This window comes from Drosophila takahashii, chromosome X, assembly GCF_030179915.1.
Source record: "Drosophila takahashii strain IR98-3 E-12201 chromosome X, DtakHiC1v2, whole genome shotgun sequence".
Lineage (NCBI taxonomy): Eukaryota > Metazoa > Arthropoda > Insecta > Diptera > Drosophilidae > Drosophila > Drosophila takahashii.
In genome coordinates, this window is record NC_091683.1 from 14,905,037 (window position 1) to 14,930,405 (window position 25,369).

Here is a 25,369-nt window from a genome sequence, read left to right on the forward strand (position 1 = left end):
TTTAGTATTTATAACACACTTGAATGTATTAGCACCCCGCATACCACTTTTCTTCGATATCGTATCAGCCAAAGTCGAGTTCCCTTAGACTAGTATGCCATCTAAGCACTCTAAACCGACTGCCTTTCGAGTTTTGTAGTCTTGTGGCTGGCAGAAGTGATTGTACCTCGAAAGAAACGGTGTTGTTCCATTTGTTGTTCAACGACTTTTAACAACTGCTACCTGTTTAGGGTTTAGAGGAATCCCATTTCGGGATCACTTAAGTGGCACCCGCTGATCCCTGGTCCCATAGCCGTGAACCCCGTGAACCCCAGCGGAGACATTAATTTTATTGTTTTGACTGTGCGCACGATCGAAATCTTGGGCCATCTTGCGGTGGTGGATCGTTGGATTCTCGTTCTCCTCTAGTTCTCCTCTATTTTGGGTCAGTTCGCCTCGGTTATTGATAGTTCCAAATTAGGGTCAACTATGCGGTTAGCAGCAGCCCCAGTTCCAGGTAGCCAATATCATCTGTTTTAATTACGCTCGGAGGTGAGCCTGGTGAGTCCAGAGCCTCGATAAGAAGCTGCCTCTGCAGGTGTTTCCAGGCAGTTAGCAGGCGCATCTAATGCCCGAGACCCCACAACACCATCGGAATTATCGGCGGGGAATGGGTGGGAACTGGGGGTAAATCGAATTCAATTTCCTTCACACTTCACCAAGAGGTCCAAGTGATTTAAGAACTGGAAGCGTTTTAGTATTTGATTTTTTTCCACTTTTATAGACAATATTTTAACTGAGGTTCAGAGGTACTTTTCTCAATAACAAGAAATTTTTTCTATATTATTATTGCGTATTATATTCCGGTTGACTTTCATTTCTGTAAATTTTAATTTATCTAAAATTTGTGTATTATTGAAATAATACAAATATTTATCTATATCTTAAACAACAAAAAAATGTACAAAAATAAAAAATGCATTTAAAATAATTCCCGAAAATCCCATAACCCTAAAATCTCTTGGTTTCAAAAGTAATCGTTCCACTTATTTTGTTTTTGTTTCGTTTTTGATTTTTTTTTATTATTAATCACTTCTTAAGTATAGTTTTAGTTTTTAGTTACTTTTTCTGCTCATTTGATTTGGTTTAGTTATTTGTTTCGTCTGCTCTTAAACATCGTACATGTTCTAGAAAATATGAATTTGGTTTTATTACATTGTCCACACTTGGTGTATATAGTATATATATATATATATGTATATATATATGGTATAGGTGTATATAACGCATGCTTGTATATCCGTTACACAGTTATATATCAGTATATATATGCATCTGGTTACGTTTGTGTCCGCAAACATTGTTCATGATCTAGTTTCAGCTCTTCTTCTTATAGTATCTTGGGGATGGAAGATTAGGGATTGCTTTTGGGGATAGAGATATGGGTGGGGGGATGGATATAGGGTTGTGGGGATGTGGAACAGAACGCAAACACAGATGAGCCTTAGAAAAAATACGCTTAGATGTGGGTCCGGAATACATGTATATAAATCTGTATTTCTAGGTATAGGCAAGGTATATAGGTCGATCGCCTCGTATATTGTTTCGATCGTGGCTCTACCAATCTAGGTCTCTAAGTGTGTGTGTTATCGAGTGAGTGTTTGTTTTTCTTTTCTTTTCGTGAGAGTGGAGATAACTTGATTCCCTTCTGGCTGGTTGTATATATATAGATGTATATATGTGTATATTAGTCCTACAATATGGGTATGCCGCGATTATACAGTTTTGGGGATGAACAGTTTATATATCAGAAGACCAAGTTACCATTATAAGTCGTTAGCTTTGTAGGCTTCAATTTTTGTTTTGTTTAGAACAACGATTTTCATTTTTCATTATCAATTTTCATTTTTTTCATAATAATATTCTTAATTTTTGTTTTTGGTTGTCGGATTTTCCCCCGAATTCCTCTCTGTTTTGGATCTTTGGTTGTATCATTAGGCTCCCCCGAGAGTCCCGCTAGTAGGGATACAGGTTCTTGCGCTTGAGCTCCATATCCAAGTCGGCCAATTGCTGCAGGAATCCATCGTTGGGCCGGATATCGCGCCTCATCCGCACCGTGCGTATCGCGTCCACCGCCGACATCTTCCGGCAGATCATCAGGTAGGCCAGCACACAGGTGGCCGATCGGGACATGCCCACCAGGCAGTGGACCAGGATCTTGCCTGTTGGATTGGAAATGGAATTAGTAGGGATTTATTTTCGTAAGTTCTAAATAGATTGTCATTAAGGCAATTCAGAGTAAGCTGGTATATACCAAGTAAATTTAAATGTACCAAAAAGAATTCTATCTTTAATTTAAATTCGTAGAGATTATATTCCCTATAATAAACTTGACATTTTATGGTAAACTCATATTAAAGTGAGATGACTTCTTTAACTAACAAATTCATTTGATATAGTTCGAAAATTCAAGGTCTGGGTCACCTTAATAAAAAGTAATTCGGTTTTTGGGGTCACATCTTATGACGAACTCGTATTTAATTGAGGTGAATTCTTTAACTAACAAGTTAATTTAATATAGGTTTAAAAATATAGATCTGGGTCACCTAAATGAAAAATAATTTGATTTTTGGGGTCACCAAAGTCTATATCTCTTTTTATCTCGCCAAATCAATTTTTTTCGGGGTCACCAAGTGCTTACTCTCGAGTCTAGACCCATTACTTCACCACTTACCGCCGCTGCTGATGGCGCTGTCGATGAACTTGGAGGCCACGTAGAAGTACCGCGAGATGTCCGTCGTTGGGGCATCGACCATGGGGAAGCCCATGTACCTAAAAACACAATCCTTATGGTTGCGTCTATTGCACAAACAAAACCACACACACACAGTACACAACAAACAGCAACAACAGCAAAGTTGAGCCAAAATCGAGGTGATAATGTATGGATAATATGATTATTGAGTGCCATATAGTGGATAAATGTACAATGAATACAATGAGTGATACAAAAATGGTATTTACGAGTGTGGAGAAAAAGATACAAAAAAAGAGAAAGAAAAATAGGAAGATTTTTTCAAAGAAATTTCGAAATGTGTGACATAAGTCGTGTAGTGCAAAATCAAATTAAAAAATAAAAAAAACTATATGCGATTCAAAACAAAATATGAACAAATTTTGAGCGAAAGTTTTTCAAGAATTTGCATTCCTTTCGATTGTTCATGTTGTTGCCTCTTGTCGGTTCAGCAAATGGTATTATTCGGATCGTATAATTTACCTGATGCTGGGCATATCCCGGTAGTAACTGTGTCCGGTGTCCACCTGGCCATAGCGACATCCCTCGGCGGCATTCAGGACATGGGTGATGCCCATCATTCTCAGATACGTTTTATTTTTGGCCGCCGCACTGGGATAAAGTAATTTATGTCATTTTTATAGAATTCTTTCCTTGGGGTATATTGTTTAAGCACTTACGCATCACCAATGTAGATGCCCGGATAGACCTCATCACAGTCGACGTCGTGGATGGCGCACTCGGCCCGGCGGAGTCCTGGAAGTGCCCGGCTAGGAGCCATCGAGTAGTGCAGGACTCGCTGCAGCTGGCGGCCAGTGGTCTGTTCGGAGGTCTCCAAGCGGCTGGGCGACTGCAAAGCAATCAAAAATATACACAATAGATTAGTAAACAAAATTACAATTATTCCAGATAACAAACGATTTATTATCTGCTTCCGCTGGCGAACACTGGTTTATACACAAAACTAAAACAATTCACAGGTTGACCAGGTTTTAGTAAAAAGCTCTTAATTAATAAAGCTCCTTGGGCACTTAAAAACTACTTCGTTTCAGGGAACTCGAAGTACCTACGATTTAAAATAATGAAAATAAAACAACATCGATTTTCAATATATTTAGGTGGAAAATCATGATTTTTATTTTTGGTTAAAATTTGATTTTACTTTTAGGGTTTTAACTGTAACTTGGACAAAAATGGTCCCAAATAAAAAAGGCGTACTGTTTTGAGAAGGTAGTGAGAAAATAATTATTTTCAGTTCATTTTTTGCCTGATTTGAGAAAATCAATTTTTGACATTTTTGATAAGGGGTACATCATGATTTTTTGCAAAAAATGGCAAAAATTTAAAATTTTCAGGTTGAAATGCCAATCAATTGGGGATTTTATTACGAGTTCAACGAGGTATGGCATTCGATGTTTGGATCATTATTTATATTTTTATAAACAAAATACTATTTTTGTTTGGGTGGAAAATCAGAATTTTGATTTCGACCAAAATACGGATTTTTGTAGTGGAAAATCAGAAAGCATTATTTTAAGGATTCTAATAGTATTTTGAATATTGTAATGCTTTGTACTTCTCATTTAAAGGAAACTATTTAAATAGGGATTTTCAAAATCGATTTACCAATACCTAAAAGTCGTTCGGTAATTAGATTTTGTGGACATTTTTGGCAGGCTTCTGAGGAATGGAATCCCCCCACTTCATATGACATCACAGACTTGGTGTCAATTGCCAAAAAAAAACACGAAGAATGAAAAAAGGCAGGAAATAAAATGCCTAGCCTTGCAGATTTATAACAAAGGCGAAGGTCGCAATTTGGTTACAAAAGATGACAAATCAGACAGATAGAGGGAGGTCGCCTCAGAGGGTTCCACCTTATAAATATATATACATATATATACAGTTCGTTGTCTGACAAATTCAGGGACAGAAAGTGAAAACTTTGTCTTGCCTTTTGTGTGCTTTCTTCTTGTGTATTTTGTTTTCCCTATTTGATACTATTTTGTTGGCTATCGACTGTCTGACTTGTCATAATACCATCATCTTGGGAACGGAGGGGTTGGGGTAAACAATTGGGGGATAGGTGTTCACGTTTAGGAAACTTTTGCTTTCTGTCGCGGCATGCGACCCTGAAAACGAAAATCAACGAAACGATGAGAGAGAAAAATAAAATATACATAAAATTTTAAGCATCTGTCGCCAGAGTTCTTTAACATTTTGCCCGAACATCGGTTGATCTATTGTGACTGATCTATGGCATATAGCTTTCTTTTATATATATATAGACGTCTGAGATTCTTTGGTCGGCGCAAGGTGTGTGTGGGTTAATTGTTCTAAATCTGTTGATGAAAAGCGCACAAAATGTGGCGATTATTTATAGCATTATTTTTGCCGTGGCCCATATATTCGCCTGGTTTCGATTGTTATATTGCATGGCACAAAATTAGTTTTCTGGTTAGTTTGGGAAAGATTCGGTGTCACAGAACAGCAAAGGAAATATATCCCAAAAAAATTAGCACTTGAGACAGCACAATTCAGACTTTTGAAACACAGATAAACAGCCACATTTAAAAACCTCATGCAAAGCTTTTTTGTTTTCCGAAAACAATGACAAACCTGATAATAGTGGGGACTATATCTATCACCGATGCTGCTGCTGTATCTGTCTGTGAGAAGCTGGAAAAAATGATTACAAATAATGTATCAAAGGGAAATAAATATGGTTAAAAGAAGAAAGAATCACAATTTATTTTTGAAATAATAAAATAATATTTTAGATATTTAATTAAATAAAGTAGTCCTTTCCCAACGATCCCAATTTATTTGTTAAATAATATTGCAAACTATAAGTAATAACAAACTCTTATCAAGGGTAATACAATACGGAAAAAGAGCGAACCTAAATATATCTTAATCAACTTGGAAACGGAAATAGAGGGAAAGCTTTTTGCTCAGGTGAGTGTGAAGCTGCGCCTTGACCTTGTCCCCCTTGCCAAGAAAATTACGCTGCCGCCCACCCACCGCCCACTCTCCGCCCACTGATTTGCATCTAAAAATACTTGATAGAAAAGTTGAAGAAAAAAAATTACTCACCGATGATGTACAGTGAAAAGCAAAGCAAACGAAAAGTGTGTGTAAAGAGAAAATAAATATATATATTGGAGCAAGTGGAACCCAGCAACGAATTTGTTGTCTGTGACTCATCCCACGCCCCCCCCCCCCTTGTTTATAGAAAAAGAAAAAAAATATATATATATATATAAATATATGTGAGGCCCGCATGACAAGACAATTAGCTGGACACGACAAATCCAAAAGGGGGAAAACACAAAATACCAGATACGATACAAAACACAACACAAAATGCAAACGCCAAATGGAAAATGGAAAACACTGGCATGATTGAATGTTGAAAAAAAAACGGTGCCCCGTCTATATAGATAGATATATAGCCAGATATACCAGAGTCGTGGCATCTATATGGCACTTCCATTCCCATTCCGATATTCCCCCCGAGCGATTCGTGTGAGTGAATCTATTGGCAACTTTGAAAGCGTTCTCGTATCTTATTATAGCCACATTGAAAACATTCAACGGCGGCTAAAATACCTGAGAGGTGTTCTGTAGGGAGAAAATAGTGAGAGGGCCGCTTATGACTTTTTTAACAATTTCAATTTGATGGAAACATTTTTATGAGACAGAAATAAAACACTATAAAATTATTAATACCACAAAAAACCATTAACATGAAAATAAATAAATGCAATCTGCCAAAATGATCATAATTTACTTATTAGATAATATTAATACAAATAATAAAATTTAATTTATTTAGTTTTTAAAAATGAAAAGTATTTTAATCAAAAAAATAAAATCTTTCTTAATGATCCCAATTTATTTGTTAAATAACAATATTAACTATAAATAATAAATTTTTCAATTTTAAGCAAAAATATTTCGAAAACAGAAATAAATTACTAGATAATGATTTTTAATTCATAGTCGATAGATATTTTATATAGTAGTAGGTTCAGTTAACCCCTTTTATTTTCTGAAGACTGCACCAAAATCTCATTTCATTTTTATTGCACCCAAGCGATATAAACTAGTTCTTGACGGAGGGGCTTTCCTACACACACTGCAGTTTAAGGATGTCATAATCTCGTTTCGATTGCGATTGATGTCCTTTGGCACCGGTGGTGCAGCGGTGGGTTTTTGACCCACATCCGCTCCACATGTTGCGGCTAGCAGGTGGCAACAGTTGGGCCCCTCCGCTTGACCTCTGGGCCTCTGACACAGTTCTCGTTCTCGTTCGCCTTCTACTATTCTACTATATCTGCAGGAAGTGCAGCAGGCTAAATGGAAAATGGAAAAACAATGCCACAATGCAACGCAAGTGGGGCAGGATGGAATGTGGCAGGGCGGCAAGGCGGCTAGACAATGCAATCAGCTAAATAAACTAAACTAAACTAAACTAACTGGGGAAGGAAGGACGTGAAAGGAAATTATGCGGTCAGCCTTGTGAGCTTGCCATCTTCTATTATTTAATGTCGTTGCCTTAGATTTATAACCTTTTTTGAGGGTATAGGATCGGTTTTAGTAAAATGCAATATTATAAAAAATATAGGGTACTTTTTTATAATGTTTTTATTATTAAATAAATAAGTCATCATTTTTAGAATAAATGAAAATAGTTTTTAGAAACATTTTTAAGAATTACAATTTCTCAAATACTTTTAAGCATCCAAAAACTATATACTGGAATACAGTGTTAAAGCATCTGCGGGCATTTTCCATCCATATATATTTATTAAAACTTTTTGTAATTTATTCGCGATTTACTTGCTCGGCCTTGAGCACAGAAATTCCCCGAAATAGAAATACGAGAGCGAAACAGAAATTTTCCCCAAATCATTTTTCAAGTGTGAAAACGGAAAATGCTCGGCTGAAAATGTTGGAAATTAAAGCAAACCAAAATCAAGAGCAACAATTAATTTTCGACCAAAACAGAAATTTACAAGCTTTTCTTTCCTTTTTTTTCGTCTGGCCAATGGCATTGATAAATCTATACATATAAAAGTGTGACACATATATAGATATATCCGTATATCTGCATAATCTGCATAGTTTTTGGGCACTCGACAAATGCAAATCGCATTGACATGCAAGCCAGTTGTATCCTGCAGTAACTATTTTTTTTGTTATTGATTAAACAGTCAACGAACCAAGAACCAATGTGGAAATGCCCTCAATCCCCTCCCGAAAAAAACAGGTAAAAATGTAAACAAAATTCCCCATATAATTATGAACAAAAAAAAAGAGACATTCCTCAGCTGATTTCCCAACATTGAGCGCGAAAAACTTTGGCAGCCAGCAAATCAACAAAACGAAGCCAAAACAAAACAATTTGCCACATTGCAAAACTAAATTTTCAATTAAATGCGCAATACAGTGGATGCGATGCTTAATTTGCCTTTTAAGGCGGGCACGTTTATGGGTTGGGAAAGATATATACGAGTATAGCCCATCAAATAGCTGTCTGCCTGTCATTCAGCGAATCTCAAATTTATGCAGCTTTAGAAGTGGGAATTGAAAGGGTTAGGGATTTATAGATTTATTTCTTATAAATATAAGTCAATAAATTTTCATTGGTAAGAAAATTTTGATTGGTTATATTACAACCAATATCCTCATATATTTATTCCTCATCTACGATTATCTCTCCCATTTCCCAAAAGCCGACAGCAGATCGCCGATTGACCTTGAGCTTGAGAGAAACGCTTCCCCCATTTTGGGTGGGTTTCTAGCTCGGTCCAAATGGGGAAACTCTTTCAAGTCGCCGCTTTTGAGTTCAGCTTCTGCTACACAGAGAGAAATATGGAAGATTTCTGTAAGTTTTTTAAAATATTATATGAACTTAGGATTTAAGATATAATTTTTTTGGGTAGAATTATTTTTTTGCTGTTAAGTATTTAAGTATTTGTTTCTGTAAGTTTTGAAAATATGAAAAGTAAGTGACTTGCATAGTTTATAAACTTGTGAAAATATTCTAATGGAATAAACTATTTCTCAGTGAGGTCCTGAGTGATTTCTCTCAGTGCACCTCAAAGCGTTTGCCTTTCGCTTTCTGCTCAATCAGGCGCAACAGCTGCGATGCGACACGCCCACAATATCGGCGCACAAAACGTCTATATATAGTATTTACCTACAATATACAATATATGTAGGTATAGTATGTGGGTCTACACCGTACCGATACAGATATACAGATACAGTGCTCTATCGATTGTTCAATTAGCGCTCCCGATGGGCTTGACACTGAGCCAGCAGCACTGGCAGCGGAAAACGGCGATGACATTGACATTTTAGCTAAGCTCCGGGGCTTATAAGTAAGTACCAACCTATATATATATATATATACATACTATATCTATTACAGCTCTTCACAATGGCCATTACACGGAAGCCGGGCAATTAATTTGAGCCACCTAGCTAATTCGCTTCACTGCCTCCTGAATTCATTAAGTTTTTGCATTCGATTTGGGGCCCCACACTTTGTGTTCCTGTTTCCATTTTATAATCAAGTTAATTGGCCCACGCGGCGTATGAGTAATCTTCTTTAGCCCTGCCCACAGAAGCCGAAAGCTGAAAGCCTATTACCACCGATCCGCATTTTTGGGTCAATCAAATCCAGTGCAGCGTCACTAATTTGGTTAGGCTAATTCCCGTTGGTTTATTTTCAATTAGCGGAAGGACCGGCCACCCGTTTAATGACATATTTAAGCGACCAGAAATTATGGTTGCCTGTCTGTCATGCGGCAATGATTGATTTTTGAAATAGGCTACTGATGCCTAAAAAATCGGGAAAATGTTATAATTTAATAAATCATTTTTTGAACAAAATTCGTAGCATATTTTCTACCTATTAAAATTATATATTGAAGCTAATCTAAAACCTAAAACGTTTTTAGGCATTTTAAATTTATTTTGGTATTTTTATTTTATATTATTATTTGTTTATGATTACTAAAATCTTATAAATCTTTTGGAGTAGTGCAGCTGTTTTGGAATTTTAAAAGAAAAACCTTTATCCTTCCAAGGACATGCCCATGGTGACCCCGGCCAATGTGCAGTGGTGACCCAAAAAAATAGGCGCCAAAACCGAGTTAATGCCAGGATAATCGCCCGTTAAAATCCAGAGACAAAGATGGTTATTTAACGACCCACATGTTGGGAATAGTTTTGGGTGGTCGGATGGTTGGATGGTTGGGTGCCACGCCTTGAAAAGGCACTTGAACTTTGCATTTGCATTTAGAGGCCTTCAAATGGGCGGTGGGTGGTTGGTGTTGGTGGTGCTGCACACATGTGCCAAGGCCTCAGTGCCACAGAAAATAGAACAAATTCTATTTTCCTTAGCCTGATTTTTTATGTGTTGTTGTTCGTTGTGGGTTATAGGTGAAGTGGTGGGTGGTGGGCGGTCGGTGGTGGTTTGGGGTATGAAAAGGGGTGGCCAAATTGGGTCAGCAGAACGGGAGGACGACAGGGCCAAAGATTGTGGCGAGTCAAGGTCATCATCATCGCTCGACATCACCATCTCACCATCACCATCGTCATCAGCTGTTTTTGACAGATGTCCGAAGCTGGCGTCGAAAAGTCTGCCACGCGGCACTTGACAAACCAGCCTGCGCCACGCCCCCAACGCCTCATTACACGGTGAGAAAATCTCTTAAAATACTGAAGATTGATAGGTTAAGAAACAGCCTTTTTTTGGTAAATTTACTTTATATATACAAAATAAATTATTATTTTATTTATTAAATTTCGTATTAATTAAACGAATTATTTACGAATTTCGGTTTTTAATTTTAGATTTTTAAAACAAAAACTACTCACTCTATATCAAAAAGTATTGCCCTTTTTTTGAAACTCTTCGATATTTTTCCCAGTGTCCTGTACACTTTATTACTACCCTTATCCGCCCACTCTTTTTGTTGTTTTTGTTTTTTTTTAACCCTACTTTCCCCGCTTTTCCCCATTGTCCTTCTGCTTACCGCATATCTCCATGACATCTTTGTGGAGTGTGTGTTTTTGGGTTTGTTGTGTTTTTGGATCCTGCTCCTTCTGTTCCTCCTTCTCCTGTTTCCGCACTCCCTTCGTCACCCTTCGCTCCTGGATCTCTGGTTATTATCTGGATATTATCTGGATATCGGGAATAGTTGGCTGTTGGATGGACTGATGGATTGATGGACTGATGGAGGGGGTCGCAAGTTTCCGGGGGCTGCGCTTTCGTTATCCTCTCGGCGGTTTCCTTGATTGATTCAGGTAAATAGTTATAAATATTAGGATCAAAAAAACGCAAAACAAACTAAGAAGAGGAAGAAGATTCTGCCAGCCACACGCACACACACTCAGTAGACACACACACACAAGCACATAAAAAAAATAAACAATTGTTAACTACCTTTTTGCTTCCCTTTTGAAAATATAGCGATTTTGCGGCAGCTCTCACTTTTGGCTGCTTTTCTTGTCACTCAATTTACTATATTTCTATTTCGAATTTATTTTATTTATTTATCTCTCAGTTGTTTGCTGTTTTTTCAGCGTTCTGGCGACGGGCACTTTTTTGCGACTGATTCGCGGTGCCGCTTTGGGGTTGTTTTCTAGGCGCCGAAAGCTCGCCCGCCCCCCAAAAAGGGGCCCAGTGACGTAGGCTCCGCCACAAAGCTCGCTCTTTTGGGCCGAAGCTTTCCAAACGCTCCGCACGTGGCAATGCGCTCCGTGCACTCGAAGAAATCACGACTGCATTCCAACGAAAAATGTGTATTTAAGCATATCTACCGCGAAATTAATCCCATGCTCTCATGTCCTACTCCAAAAGTGTTTTTAATAGGTGAGCTGATCTCTGATCTCTACCTTATATAGAAATCAGCTTTGAATACCAAATATAAATCAAATAAAATTATGAGAATAGACTTTCATATAATTTGTTTAAAGATAATTAAGTAAACTTCAATTGTACCCAAAGACTTAACAATATATTTTCAGTATTTTCGGGGTCACCAATATTATATGTTCTCGAATTAAGCTCATTGAGTATTATTATAAAACATATACAAGCTGATATATGATATTTCATCACTTAAACTCCTTAAAATCTTGATGAAATGATTACACTAGAGAGATCCGAAAAGCTGTATTTAGTTTTGATCGTAAAATATTTTAACTTGGAAGCTTTAACAATCAAAATTGTATTATATCCTTGTAAAAGATCGCAATTGTTTAAATGATTTTTCAAGTTCCGGTTTCCCAGTTTTTGCTAGTGTAATACGTGTGTGGGTTGCCGACACCCACTTACGCATATGTAAATATTTTCGTAGTTACATTAGCTATTTACGAGTAATTCATTTACATATCCAAGCGTTACGCTGCGAGCAAAATTGGCCAGAGAGTGTGGGAGAGAGCTGGCTGAGAAACAGCCCTGACAGGGGCCAAAGCTTTAAGCCAAAAAGTTATCGGCCAAGTTCAGATGCCCTCGCCCACCTGCAAAACTGGGCCTCGCTTTTCAATGGGAAATGAGCTTCGCGCTTCAGTTAAATCTCCAACTTATCGATGAGTGTTTAGAATAGAACTCTAAATTGTTAATGGGTTCCAAAAAATATTGAGTAAAACTTTCCAATATTTTATAATATTTATAGATTGTGAATTATTAAAACAACTAAGTGCACACCTAAATCATGAAAAGCATCAATCATCCGTGATTCATTGAAGCAATGTTCTTTTAGAAGAATTTCAATGAAAGCTTTTTCATCATTTTTCGAACACGGTTCTCTCACTTTGAGCAATATGACTGTGAGATTCGAAAATAGATTGGCGAATATAATTTAAGACGAGAGATTAAATAGGTTTACTCTTTCAATTGTCGAGCGATGACTGATTACGATAAATACTTATTCGCCATTAAACTCAGTTATTAACTAGAGTAAATTCAAGTACAATTTTTTTCAACTACAAAGTAAATGAAAGTGATTGCCAACGAGAAAGAAAATGAGAACGAACCACTAAGAAAGCCATCATCAAGACATAAAGTACACAATCAGTGGTGGGCATTTTTTATTGAAAACTTCATTTTACGAGTAACTTACTCTCCCCGAGACAACTCTCCATGCCAAATGACAATTGATTTGTGCATCCGCTTTTGGCTCTGGCTCTGAATGCCAGAGCAATCAGCCAGATCTCGGCATGAATGGAAATTTAAAAGCCATAAATCTTGGGGATTTTATATCAACCGTAACTATGGCAACAGCAGCGTTGCAATCAAATTAACGGGCAAGAAGCAGGAAACAATTCCCCCTTGTTAGTGTTGGCTAACATAGCTTTTTCTAGAAGAATTTCAAGATTATTTGCAGGCACCTGTATTTTTGAAATATTTTTTTAATGATTTTGGGGGAAACTTAAATATTTGGGGTCACCACACCAATAAATTAAAACAAGAAATTTAGGAAAAATATGTTTAATTACGATTTACAGTTATGAAAAGTGTAGATCAAGGTCACCTTTTTGAAATTGGAATTAACGGTTTAGGGTCACCACATAAAAAAATTCTACTAATACTTGATATTTAAATAATCGAGGTCACCACACCATTTAAAATGCATCTAAAATGCGAATAAATAAAATGCTAAAAGTACACCGCTTGAAAAGTGCCTCTCAGGGTCACCTTTTGGAAATTCGAATTAAGGCTTCGGGGTCACCATATCATTAAAATAGCGAAAAAAAAGTCTGAGATTTAGGCTTTTCTGTTTTTTTTTCTTCAATCAATATTGGCATCTCGGGATCGATTGTTTGTTGGTCAGGCCCTTATCCCCTTCTCTGTCACTCTCCGACTCCCCCTCTCTTTCGCACGCGGCTAATTCCAGCACGCGTCTATGACGAAATGTGTGTGTTTGGAAAACGACTGTTTCTTCGCACTCCGATGCTTCGATTCCTCCTTTGCCACCTGTCAGACGTCAGCGGCGGCTTAACAGCTTAAAAAATATAAGAAGGCCGGGGGGATGCTCCACATTGTCAACGGCCTCAACACCTTGGCAATGCGACAAAGGAGCGAGAGACTCCACAGCCCAACATAATTTGCTCCAAGAATTTTGGAGTGAGTCCGTCTGCATGTGTGTGATGTATTTATTTTTAAAAGCACTGGACAACAAATTATGCGGTCGAAGAAATTCTTTAAAATAAAAAAGTTTTTATACAAGTGATTTACAAAATTTCAAAAAATATTACTTAAACTAAAAAGCTTGAAAATTATCGATATTTTCGATATTTTAACAATATCGATTCATTAATATCGATGGTTCGACGGGAAAGTACAAATAAAATATCGATAAATAACAAACTGTCGATTTTTTTTAGTTCTATTAAACTATGCTGCGATATATTATAGTTAAAATTTTTCACAGCATACTTTTAGGTACATTTAAGGTGATTTCAAACCTCCAGTTATTTTCGAGGTTCTTTTGATTTTATTAGTTCTCTATCGATTTTTTTAAAACTTCTTTTTCAACCAGCACTTTTCCGAATACATTAAAAATTTACCTTTGTTTTGCTGGCCAGTGTAATAATCGTGCTCGGCTGGCTCATTGTTGACAATGTCGTTTGTCGCTGATATCTGGCCGGCAGGTGCAAACAGGCGCATTGCTGGAATTGCCTTTTAATTGTCTCCTCGCCTGGCTGTTGCCTGATGTTACAGAAGCCTAAGCTTCTGCAGAATCGACGGAATCGGAGAATGATTCTCCAGCGGCGGCAGAGAATGGGAAGCTGCGGATCAACTGGCTTTGGTTAATCTTCTAGGGCTCTTGCCGAAGGCTTTTCATCTGATTTGTGCCTGTCAGCTTGTGTCAAGGCGATTGAGTGTTGTCGCAGCCCCAAAGAAATAAACACGAGCTATGTGTCAAGTGTGGAAAGCCAAGATTTAAATACTCTTTCGAAATAAAAATAAATATATAAAATAAAACAAGTTACAAATCGAGCCTCGGAAATATCTTGAGATTTCGAACCTTTTAAAGAGGCGGCCAAAAGTATGCAACAATTTATTTTCTAATAAATAATAATTAAATAGTAATTTTATTATACCATTTATTTAGAAACTTTTTAAGAGGTTTTAGAAATTTTTTTATTTTTACATAAATGAACTGAGTTTGAACGTACTTTTTCAAAGGGTATTTAAAAAAAAAAACAACCAAAAAATACATCAAGAAAAGTGCAAGTTGTGTAAATGAGAGCGTGACAAGATTTCCCGCTTGCTTTCTTGCTTTCATTTCCCCGTTTTCGCGACGGCCGCTGACAAGTTCGGAGGGGCTTGTTATTTTTAAAGAAAACAACCTCGAAGTATTCCATTCCGAACTCGCGTCACTCCATTTCCATTTTCAATTCCTCTGCCCGGCGGAAGATTTGCAGTGGCTTATTTTTAGACGCCCATCGAGACGTTTGGACCGTTTTCACAGTTGGCTTCATTCACTGCCCTCCGAAAAAAACTCCTTCCTCGGGCCAATTGGGAAAACCCATCTCCTTAGTTTCCACTGAAATAAGTAAACTAAAATATTTAGTTTAACTTTGTTATTGAATTTTATTTATATAGATTTTTTAAATTTTAATTTATTATTTCTATATTTATTTTTAGTACTTCGATTTTGAATAAATCAATTAAAAAAAACGGAACATAATTTTTTCTAGTGTGGGAAGTGGCTCATTTCATCCGATTCCATTCCTTATTTGTTTGGATTGGTCTGGTGCAGACACGAACATTAACATCCACATAGCTACAGCATTTTCCCACTTAATTGCGACGAGAAAATTCCGGGGATTCGTCGGAGTGTCGGGGATCGTGCTTGGGGATCGGAATCGGGATCAGTTTGATTCATCTGTCCAACTGCAATCCATCTGCCTGACGACGATCTCTCTATTTTTGCTACCCATCCTTGCATTTGTAAGATTGTTTTTCGATTGATCAATTAACAGATGACTTGATCTTATAGAGTGTACACACTTTTAAGGGGAAATTAGTAAATATTTTTTATTTCCCCATATCCGCATTCATTTTTTGTTTTTTTATTTTATTTATGTTTTTTTATTTTATTTTGTTGGCCCTATGCATAGCTATATCGTAAAGTCCATTTAGTCCTGTGTTTAAACTTAGTTATATGTTAGGAGTTTTGTTCAAGTGTTGTGTTAAAATTTTGTTATATGTTATGAGATTCGCGTAAGTGTTTTCTCCTTATAAATATATTTTTTAGAGTGTTTAGAGTTTAGAGTGATCAGATCAGTTCGGCTTGGAATTGTGTTGCCTATTGAAATAAACCCCATTAACGTTATGTCGAATTCTCTCCTAGGTTTTCCCTATTACTTTCCCTGGAAGAGGGCGTCGGTCTTGAGCTCTGGCTTCTCCTTTTTCTTCAGTCCCACGAGGAGCTGCTTCAGCTGGATGATGGCCCTTGCCGGATTGAGATGTTTGGGGCACGTATTCGTGCAGTTCATGATGGAGTGGCAGCGGTACAGCTTCCAGGGATCCTTGAGGAAATCCAGTCGCTGTTCGGTGGCCTCGTCCCTTCAAGAAAAATAAGGGTAAGTAAATATTTTATGTCTAGTAAATATTTGTTGAATTTTTTGAAAATATTTTTCGTTAAAATTCCATTAGATTTTCTGTTTTTAGATAATTATCGATAGTATCGATACTATCGATGGTTTGTTAAAGTACCATGTTAGCTTATTATCGATATTATCGACTGGCAAAACTATCGATGTTTTTCTAAATCACCTGGAATCAATGACCCAGCGATAGGCCTGCATGAGGACGGCGGGCCCGAGATACTTGCTGCTATTCCACCAGTACGACGGACACGATGTCTGGCAGCAGGCGCACAGGATGCACTCGTACAGACCGTCCAACACACGGCGATCCTCCACGGACTGCAGATACTGAGCCGTCCCAGCCTCCCGCTTGAGATCCTTGCGCTGCAGCCAGGGCTGAATGGATCGATACTGATCGTAGAACTGGCTCATATCCGGCACCAAATCCCGAACCACATACAAATGGGGCAACGGATAGATCCTACAGCACTTGCTCTCATTCTGATCGATGTGGGAGACGCAGGCCAGGGTGTTGGTCCCATTGATGTTCATCGCACAGGAGCCGCAGATGCCCTCGCGACACGAGCGCCTGAAGGTCAACGTGGGATCCATTTCGTTCTTGATCTTTATCAGGGCATCCAGCACCATGGCACCGCACTTCTCCAGATCCACACTGTAGGTCTGCGTCTGCGGCTGCTCACCGGGCTTCCAGCGATAGATCTCGAAGCTCTTCATCCGCGGACTGGAGGACTTGGTTTTCTTCGGGGCAGTAGGCGATGAGGATGAAGGTGGCTTAGGTGGCAGAGCAGTAGGTGGAGGCGGTGGGGGCGGGGGCGGGGCATTGCCTGCAGGTGGTGGTGACTTTCCGGCGGACGCTCCTCCGGGCTGGGCGGATCCTCCTCCTGCTGCTGCTCCTGCTGGGGCTGGTCCTCCTCCGTACCGCCTTCTTGGGGCGGCTGTTCCTCCGGCGGCTGATCCTCGGGGGGCTCTTCCTCCTGGAATATAATATAATTGGCCAAAATCAAGAAATTTGCAAACTACTTAATATCCATAAAAAGTGTATATTAACTTTTTTATTTATATCATTTTGGAACTGGGATTAGAGAATTAAAAGAATGCACAAAAATCGTAAAATGATAAAAATAGAATTAAATACTAAATTATTATTCAATTAATTTAAAAACGAATTATTTATAACTAAACATATAAAATTGCATGATTACATTTGAAAATATCTGAAAAAAGGTCAAAAATATTAGATTCGATGTTAAAGCTTAAATCAAAGTTAAAAATACCCAAATAAACTATAATTATTAAATGTAAGCTTTTCCATATTCCATAACATATCGAAAATTGAATATAAATCCTTTCGATTTAATATTAATACTAACTAGCATCATTTTTAAAAATGTATATATTATTGTTTTTTTTTTTAATATTTATTTTTTTTAATTATCAAAAATAGTGTTTTTTTTCTATGTAAACACATGTAATTCCCCCTACATTTTATACAATTGATTTATATTTAAAAACCCACCTGCTCTTTGCCCTCCTCCTGGTCCTCCTTGGGCACCGGATTGGAGGGACTGGGATACCAGGGATATGGCGGATACATTGGCGGCGGCAGCCATCGCTGCTGTGGACATAGCCGCCGCAAGACAGGAAACGGGTTTGGACACATCCTTGGCCACCGCGCGACTCTTCAGCAGCCAGGTGCCCTGTTGACTCAGCAGCCGAGGCTGCCGTCGCAGCAAATTCATCGGCTTTACCCAAAAAAGGGACGTCCGATTAGGGATTAACACACAAGAACCGTAGAGAAACTTTCTTAAAAAATATATATATTTTGCTTTTATTTTTTAGTTGGGTAGAGAATGGGATGTTATGTGTTGTCACGTCGAACAATGTATCAAAACTGAGGATTAACTGAGAATTTGCCGGCAGTACGACCCGATTTTAGGAGCAGTGATAACTAGATTGCAAAGTAAAACCAACAAGTTAACTTACGATAGCCATCACTTTTTGTAAGATTTAATTTTTAACCACATCATGATTTTTTACGAAAAATGGCAAACAAATAAAATGTCCAGGTTTAAATGCCAATCGATTGGAAATTTAATGACGAGTTCAGAAAGGTATGACAATCTATATTTGGATCAAAATTTCCACTGTCAAAAAACTAATTATTTAAAATACATTTAAAATAAAGATTAAAATAGTAGTAGTAGTTTAAATTATCCCGCCGATGTTGCATCGACACGCCTATCGATAGTTTCCGCCAGCCCTGTGCCATCGATACGCCGCAGTGTTGTGTGTGCCACAGCTATCGGTAAGATACACGACACAGAAAAAGAAGAAAAGTAAACGCGAAGGGGACAACAAAGCAGAAGGGCCAAATAAACGATCGGCGGGGAGAAAAACAAAAGTAACTAGCTAATATTCAACCGGAAAGGCCAAGCAAAGCCGGCAAAACGGAGGCGCGCAGGCTAGCGGAGATCGCGGCGATGGAGAAGAAGGCCAAGGAGTCGCTGCGCCGCTACAAGAAGGCCGCCCGCCACAGCGCGACGCACTCGAGCAGCTCGGACTCCACGTCGGATTCGGACAGCGGCAGCAGTTCGTACAGCAGCACGGACAGCGAGCAGGGCGGGGGTGGTGGTGGCGGAGGAGGCGGGGGCGGTGGCTCCGGAGTGGGCGGTGGGGTGGGCGGACCAGGTGGCCCACCCGGCCATCCGCATCCACATCCGCATGGCGGCCATCATCCGCGCTCCGCGGAGCGACATCATCGCAAGAAGAAGAGCTCGCGGCGCGGCGGCAGCTCCTCCGGCGACGAACCGTCGTCGCGTCGCAAGCGCGATAAGCGGGATCATGTGCAAAAGAAGCTGGTGGCCAAGCGGAATCACATCAAGCGGAAGCTGAAGGAGGCGCGGCTGAAGAAGAGGGCGGCCGCCGCCCTGAGCGGTCATGTCCATCGCTCCCTGTCGCCGACGACGCGGGCCAAGCTCAAGAAGCTCGCGGAGCGGAAGCGGCTGAGGGCCGCCAGCAAGGAGCAGCGCGAGCGGGACAAGCTGCGCGCCGTCCAGCGGGACAGGGAGCGCGACCACCATCGGCTGGGCAGCAGCAGGAGTCCGCCGAGCAGCAGCACCACCACCACCACCAAGATACGCATCCACCAGGATATCGTGGGCAAGCGGCAAAAGAGTCCAGGTAAACTAATCCCCGTTTATGGATTTTTTACCGTTTCAAGAAGTCATGTAAATGTTCAAAAAAGAATAGACTAAGATTAAATGATCTCAAAAAAGGCATTTCTTTTCAAGATTATCAGGGTTTTGCCTAAATTTCAACAATTCAACAACTTAGAGGCTGTTGAACACTTGTTGAATCCTTGAAAAGCAGAGTTGTCACCTTATTGTACTAAAAGTCATGGCAACTCTACAAACTTTTAGTATCATCAGTTCTAAACCTTTCTAACCTAACAATTTTTGATAGTCACTAACAATAAAAAATTGTTGAAAAGCAGAGTTGTCACCTTATTGTAGTAAAAGTCATGGAAACTCTGCAACATTTTAATATCACCTGTTTAAATTAGAAAGCCTTCTTCTTAACTTGCTAAATATTTTAGACAGTAACTAACTATCAAAAATCGAGTTTAACATATTTTAAGTTCCGTCAAACTTTTTATCAAATAACAGCGGTTTTAAAATTCAATTTATAAATTTTTTAGCAGTTTAGGAAATAGCCAGTATGTTTTTTCCTATATTCTTTATCTTCAATTAAGTTAATAATCTCAATTTTGTATTTCTAATAATCTGGATTCTATGCCTTAAATGACAGAGTAATAAAATTTAATTTATTGCTCAAAAGATCACTAATTCAGACTTGGAAACTCTTGTATTCCCAGCTTAATGTTTAAAATGTATTAGAATTTATTATTATTATAAATATTTTATTATTATTACACTAATTATTAAATACGTAGTAAGATAAATAATTTCCACTTTAGTTCAACTAACTAATCTTTTTCTCAACTCACAGGTTTGGGTTCCGGCCTTGGTGGCGGCGGGAGCAGCTCCTCCTCGCGCATGCACCACCAGCTGATGTCGCGGGAGAAGATCATCATTCAGACGCGGGCCCGCGGACGCACTCCGTCCCTGGAGCGGGAGCGGGAACGGGAGAGGGAGCGCGAAAGGGAGAGGGAGCGCGAGCGGCATGATCTCTCCCTGCGCGAGCGAGATCGCCGGGATCGGGAGCGCGAGCGTGCGGAGCGAGAGGCGGCCAGGGACAAGGAGCGCGCGGAGGCTTTGGCGCGCTGCCAGGAGCGTCAGCGGGAGCGGGAGCGCTTGGCCCGCGAGAAACTGCGCCGCCAGGAGGAGGAGGAGGGCGGCGGCGGCGGCGGCAAGCGGGGCGGTCCTGGGCGAGACTTGGATCTGCCGCCCTACGGCAGTCGGGAGCGTTCGCTGGACACTGTGGAAAGGGAACGGGAACGAGAACGAGGCGGTCGTCATGTGCGCGACAAGCGGGAGTTGGACCCTTACGAGCGGGAGCAGGAGTATCTGGAGGAGCGACATGGCCACGGGCTGATGGACGAGATGCGGAGGTATCGACGCAGGGATTTAAGTCCCTTGCCCGAGCACTATGCGCCCAGGATGCGGGATCCGCGGGAAATGTACTCCGAGGAGGAGCGAGAGAGGTGAGTGAAGGGGCTTTTTTAATACCCATTACTCGTAGAGTGAAAGTATATATTGTATTCGTTCAAAAGTATAGGTATAAGTATAGATCTAGCCATGTCCGTATGTTTGTCCGTATAAACGCTGAGGTCTCGGAAACTAGAAAAGCTAGAAAGTTGGATGTAACCATGCAAATTCTTAGGGTTCTTACGCAGCGCAAGTTTTTTTCATCCGAGTGCCACGCCCACAATCGCTTTAAACGATTTTAAAATATGTCTTACGCCCACATCGTTAAAGACTTGGAAAAAGTATAAATGCAATTTTGTTTTCCTTATTATTTTATTATAGTTATTAACTTATAGTTATTAACAAATAATAGAATTCAAGCAGTGCAAGCAGTGGCTTTGCCGTTTGCATATCTCCAAAAAGTTTAAGTGTTATTTTGATGTTCGTACTTATAACTATTAAAATGTAGAAGAAATTTTTCAAATCGGATCATTCTTCAAAAAGTTATGAGCAAAGCAAATATTGAAATTCAAGCAGTGCAAGCAGTGGCTTTGCTGTTTGCACGTCTCCCTCTCCCTTGCACTTCCTTTAGCTACCTTTTCAGGTAGCAGGGAGTAATTAACCTTTCTCTAATCTTTTTGATGTAAAATCCCTAATTTTCAGGGCCTACAAGCGCGCCTATCTGGACGCCCGCTACTCGTCGCGGGAGCGAGAGGCCTGGCTGGAGGCCCGCGAGCTGCGGGAGCGGGAGCTGCAGGGACGCGAGTACCGCGACCTGGAGGCCGAGGACAGCCTGTATCCGGACGAGCGGGAGCGTCTGATCCGCGACAGGGAGCGGGATCGGGAGCGGGAACGGGAACGCGACAGGGAGCGGGAGCGCAATATTGGGCCGCGCGGCGATTTCCGGCCGGATTGGGAGCGCGACTGGGATGAGGAGGGCGGCGGCGGCGGTGGCGGCGGTACCGGTGGTCCCGGACCCAGTGGAACCCCCGGCCGACCGCCCGGTGGCTTTGTGGGCGGACCCAAGCGGGGCAAACCCTCGACGCATCCGGGCGGAGGACCTCCGCCGCAGCAGCAGCAGCACCATTCCGCCTCGGAGCCCGACTGGGATGCCGACGAGCGGGAGAGGGAGAGAGAGCGCGATCGGGAGCGTGACAGAGATCGCGAGGATCGCCCGGATGGAGGAGGCGCCGACAGGCCTTCCATTAAAAGCGAGCCCGCCTGGCTGGAGCACGATCAGCGGGAGAAGCCGCGCGCCTGGCAGCAGCAGCAGCAGCAATCCTCAAATTCCGGCGGCGATTGGCGGGACAACGATGACGCACCGCCACCGCCATCCAACCATCCGCATCCAGCCTCCCCGCATCATCATGTTCATGCGCGTGGCGAGCGAGGATCGGGAAGGGGATTTCGACGAGGCGGCGGCGGCGGCCATCACGATCACGGCGAGCGTCCCGGCTACAGATCGCATCCGCCGCCGCTGATGACGCTGCCCGTGCAGCCACCGGGCGGCTATTCCCGTGGATTTCCCCACAAGCGATTGCCCTACGGCGGTGGCCGGGATGCAGGAGGAGGAGGCGGTGGATCGTCCGCCAGCTTTCCCAAGAAGCAGCATGCCCATGCACCGCTCGTCTCGCCCACGCAGACGCCGCTGCTGAATCCTCTAATGAATGCTGGCGGAGGAGGAGGAGGAAGCGCAGCCGGGAAGCCCAATGCAGCCGCCCAGGCGAGCGCCGTGGCGGCCGCAACCACCGCAGTGGCAGCCGCGAAGGCGGCGGCCCAGAGCGCCGCCAATGCCACCACCAATCCCGGAATACTCGCTCAGGTGCGTTGTGCTTTTCGTTGACTTTGGACCCTGCCTCATAAGCATATCAAGTGCGTTCATCGTCTCATATTTTGTTTATATGCCTATATGCAAAGGCCCCTGTTGGGCCAACATCGTTCATTTGAACACCACTTCCCAGCCAGCTAGCAACTACATTTCCTAGAGAAGATGGTAAAGCTAGGCGGCACTTGGTGATCCGCTTTCTAATCGGTTTGCTTTTCTTTCAGGTGAGCAAACTGAACGCGGTGTGCATCAAGCAGGAGGACGCCTCGGAGGACTCGGCTGGCACCCCGGAGCTGGGCGCCCAGGATTCGCCCACTCAGAATCTGATCGGCGAGGGAAATCCCGTGAAGCTGGAACCAATGCGCTCGACGGCAGCGACGGTGGAGGGCGAGCTGAGCGAGATCAGCGACAGCGACGATGACATACTGAACAAAACGGACAAGGTGCGGCCCAAGAGCGAGCTGCCCGCGGAAATGGATCAGGAAATGGAGGCCAACGGGGAGGAGGCCAAGAACGAGTGCCTGCAGATCAAGGGCGAGGAGGTGGACGAGGTGCTGGACTTTGAGGAGATATCCGATGGCGAGCTGGAGGAGGACGCTCGGCACAAAGGTATGTACATCAGTAGACCTCGATTTTGCATATTTGCATATTTTTATAGGATAAAGATATTTCAATTTCGGAAACACCAAAAATTAAAATTAATGGCATATGCATAAAGTATGCAAAATATAAAATAAACTCAACTATGCAAGATTAGCCATTTTATAGCCAACCTAATTTACCCAAAAAATTGTTTGTTACTTTTCGCCATTTCTGAGGTATCTAATTTTTCCCAAATTTAAGGAAACCCTATTTATATTTCCAACGAGAAGGCGAGGCATTAAAAATGTGAGCCTCCAGTTGTTCGCATATATTTTACATATATTTTGCATATTTTTTGCATATATTTTGCATATTTTATGCATATATTTTGCATATTTTGTATATATTTTGCTTATTTTATTCATATATATTTTGCATATTTCCAAAATGCATCCGAATTTATTACATTTGAAAAATTATGACACCTACCTAGAAACTTTGGTAAAAATCGGACCAAAAATGGACAAAAATATGCTAAATCCGAGGTCTATATATCAGTAATGCATTTTCCGCTGATGATATCATTCTCAGCCATAGATTTCCTACTCACATGACTTAACTCCCATTAATCATCGCTTTTTTACAGGCATCGGCGACGCCCTCGGCGTGGACTGGCAGGGATTGATAGCCGAGACCCGGCAGCAGGCCAGCGAGGCGGCGGCGGCGGCGGCCCAGCAGGGCGTGGATCGTGGCACCTCGGCCAAGCAGCGTTGGCAGCCGCATCGCGTGCTCCTCGACATGGGCATTTCGTTTGGCATGGCCGGCGAGAGCTACGCGCGTCGCGTGATGGAGGAGGCGCGCCAGCAGCTCGTCCAGGAGAAGGAGCGTGAGCGGGAACGCAGGGAACTGGATGGCGACGGAGAGCCGCCGGCCAAGATAACCTCGTCCCTGATGGACTATCGTGAGTTCCTGGCCAGTTCACAGCAACTGGAGCCCTTGGCCTGCGTGCAGATGGGTCTGCGCAGCGCCGCCGCCGAGCGCCAGCGACTGGTGGGCAATGTCTGTGGGCCGGGAAGTCGAGCGCTGAGTGCTCGCCAGGATCTGCGACTGCGCCGCCAGCTGTGCGGCCTGCCGGCCCGCGAGTGCGAGTTCCCGCGCAGCGTGCCCATCGTGGGCGAGGGACTGCGAAATTTGGCCATGCAGATGTTCCAGCGACGGCTGCTCGATGTCAAATGAGATCCGATGCCCGGCGAGATGATGGAGATGATGGAGAAGGAGATGATGGATGAGGGGATGAGGCGGATGCACCGCAGGCCACGTCACTATCGACTGGACATACAGATATTCATGGATGGCAAGGAGCGCGGCTACCGTTCGCATTACTAGATGATTGTGTTTGAATTAAGCTTGATTTGTGTGAAGTAAAACTATCTATATATATATATATTAATTGGAATTGTGAATTATACACATCTTGATGTGGATTCCTCTACTATGCAAGTTTTAAAGAATTGTGAATATCAACTGCATACGCATTACAGAAATGTTCTTAATAAAAGTTATTGTCCTATTAGCCTGTGCATAGTTTATTTATAGAAACAAGAGGGGTATTTTCAATAGTAGATTTATTATATCGTTGTTGGGAACAGTTTTATAAGAAACCTAGTGCCGAAAATAATGTTAAATTAAATGTTATTTCTGCAGTAAATACATTCAGAATGGCTATTGTTTATTTGTAGTTATTTTCATAGTAAGCAACTCAGGCAACATGGAATAATTTGTAAACATTTTACGAAAACTTGAGAAGAGTCCCAGGATCTCGGGGATCTAATTTCGGTTAATGTGATTAACGCTACCCAATTGTTCAGTGGTATAACTTATGTGCAACGATCTTAAGCT

At 41.4% G+C, this 25,369-nt stretch overlaps 3 protein-coding genes across 8 annotated transcripts; 1 reads left to right on the forward strand and 2 right to left on the reverse strand.

Moving 5' to 3' along the window:
- Window positions 1-1,025: 1,025 nt before the first annotated feature.
- LOC108055920 (dual specificity protein phosphatase 3) lies at window positions 1,026-11,417 on the reverse strand. Of its 4 annotated transcripts, none has more exons than XM_017139501.3 (7): window positions 11,238-11,417; window positions 10,828-11,084; window positions 5,393-5,452; window positions 3,454-3,623; window positions 3,257-3,385; window positions 2,714-2,838; window positions 1,026-2,201 (listed from the first exon to the last, which is right to left on the reverse strand). In XM_017139501.3, the coding sequence occupies exons 2-7, from the start codon at window positions 10,843-10,845 to the stop codon at window positions 1,996-1,998; spliced, it is 708 nt and encodes a 235-aa protein (XP_016994990.2). In that variant the 5' UTR covers window positions 10,846-11,084; window positions 11,238-11,417; the 3' UTR covers window positions 1,026-1,995. The 4 variants fall into 4 exon arrangements, with proteins under 4 accessions (XP_016994990.2, XP_016994991.1, XP_016994993.1 ...); XM_017139502.3 differs by having other exon boundaries at window positions 2,714-2,811; window positions 11,238-11,416; XM_017139504.3 differs by lacking the exon at window positions 5,393-5,452 and having other exon boundaries at window positions 2,714-2,811; window positions 11,238-11,416.
- Window positions 11,418-15,857: 4,440 nt separating this feature from the next.
- Window positions 15,858-18,310, reverse strand: SdhBL (Succinate dehydrogenase, subunit B (iron-sulfur)-like). Of its 2 annotated transcripts, none has more exons than XM_070218917.1 (3): window positions 17,934-18,310; window positions 16,584-17,433; window positions 15,858-16,373 (listed from the first exon to the last, which is right to left on the reverse strand). In XM_070218917.1, the coding sequence occupies exons 1-3, from the start codon at window positions 18,154-18,156 to the stop codon at window positions 16,169-16,171; spliced, it is 1,278 nt and encodes a 425-aa protein (XP_070075018.1). In that variant the 5' UTR covers window positions 18,157-18,310; the 3' UTR covers window positions 15,858-16,168. The 2 variants fall into 2 exon arrangements, with proteins under 2 accessions (XP_070075018.1, XP_016994934.2); XM_017139445.3 differs by having other exon boundaries at window positions 15,863-16,373; window positions 16,584-17,391; window positions 17,934-18,309.
- A 412-nt stretch (window positions 18,311-18,722) lies between these two features.
- Window positions 18,723-25,043, forward strand: Flacc (Fl(2)d-associated complex component). 2 transcript variants are annotated; one of them, XM_070218194.1, is made up of 5 exons: window positions 18,723-19,597; window positions 20,426-21,080; window positions 21,727-22,885; window positions 22,981-23,056; window positions 23,113-23,252. In XM_070218194.1, exons 1-4 carry the CDS (start codon window positions 18,898-18,900, stop codon window positions 23,008-23,010), a joined length of 2,544 nt encoding a protein of 847 aa, XP_070074295.1. In that variant the 5' UTR covers window positions 18,723-18,897; the 3' UTR covers window positions 23,011-23,056; window positions 23,113-23,252. The 2 variants fall into 2 exon arrangements, with proteins under 2 accessions (XP_070074295.1, XP_016994979.2); XM_017139490.3 differs by lacking the exon at window positions 22,981-23,056 and adding an exon at window positions 24,117-25,043 and having other exon boundaries at window positions 18,728-19,597; window positions 23,113-23,497.
- Window positions 25,044-25,369: the final 326 nt, after the last annotated feature.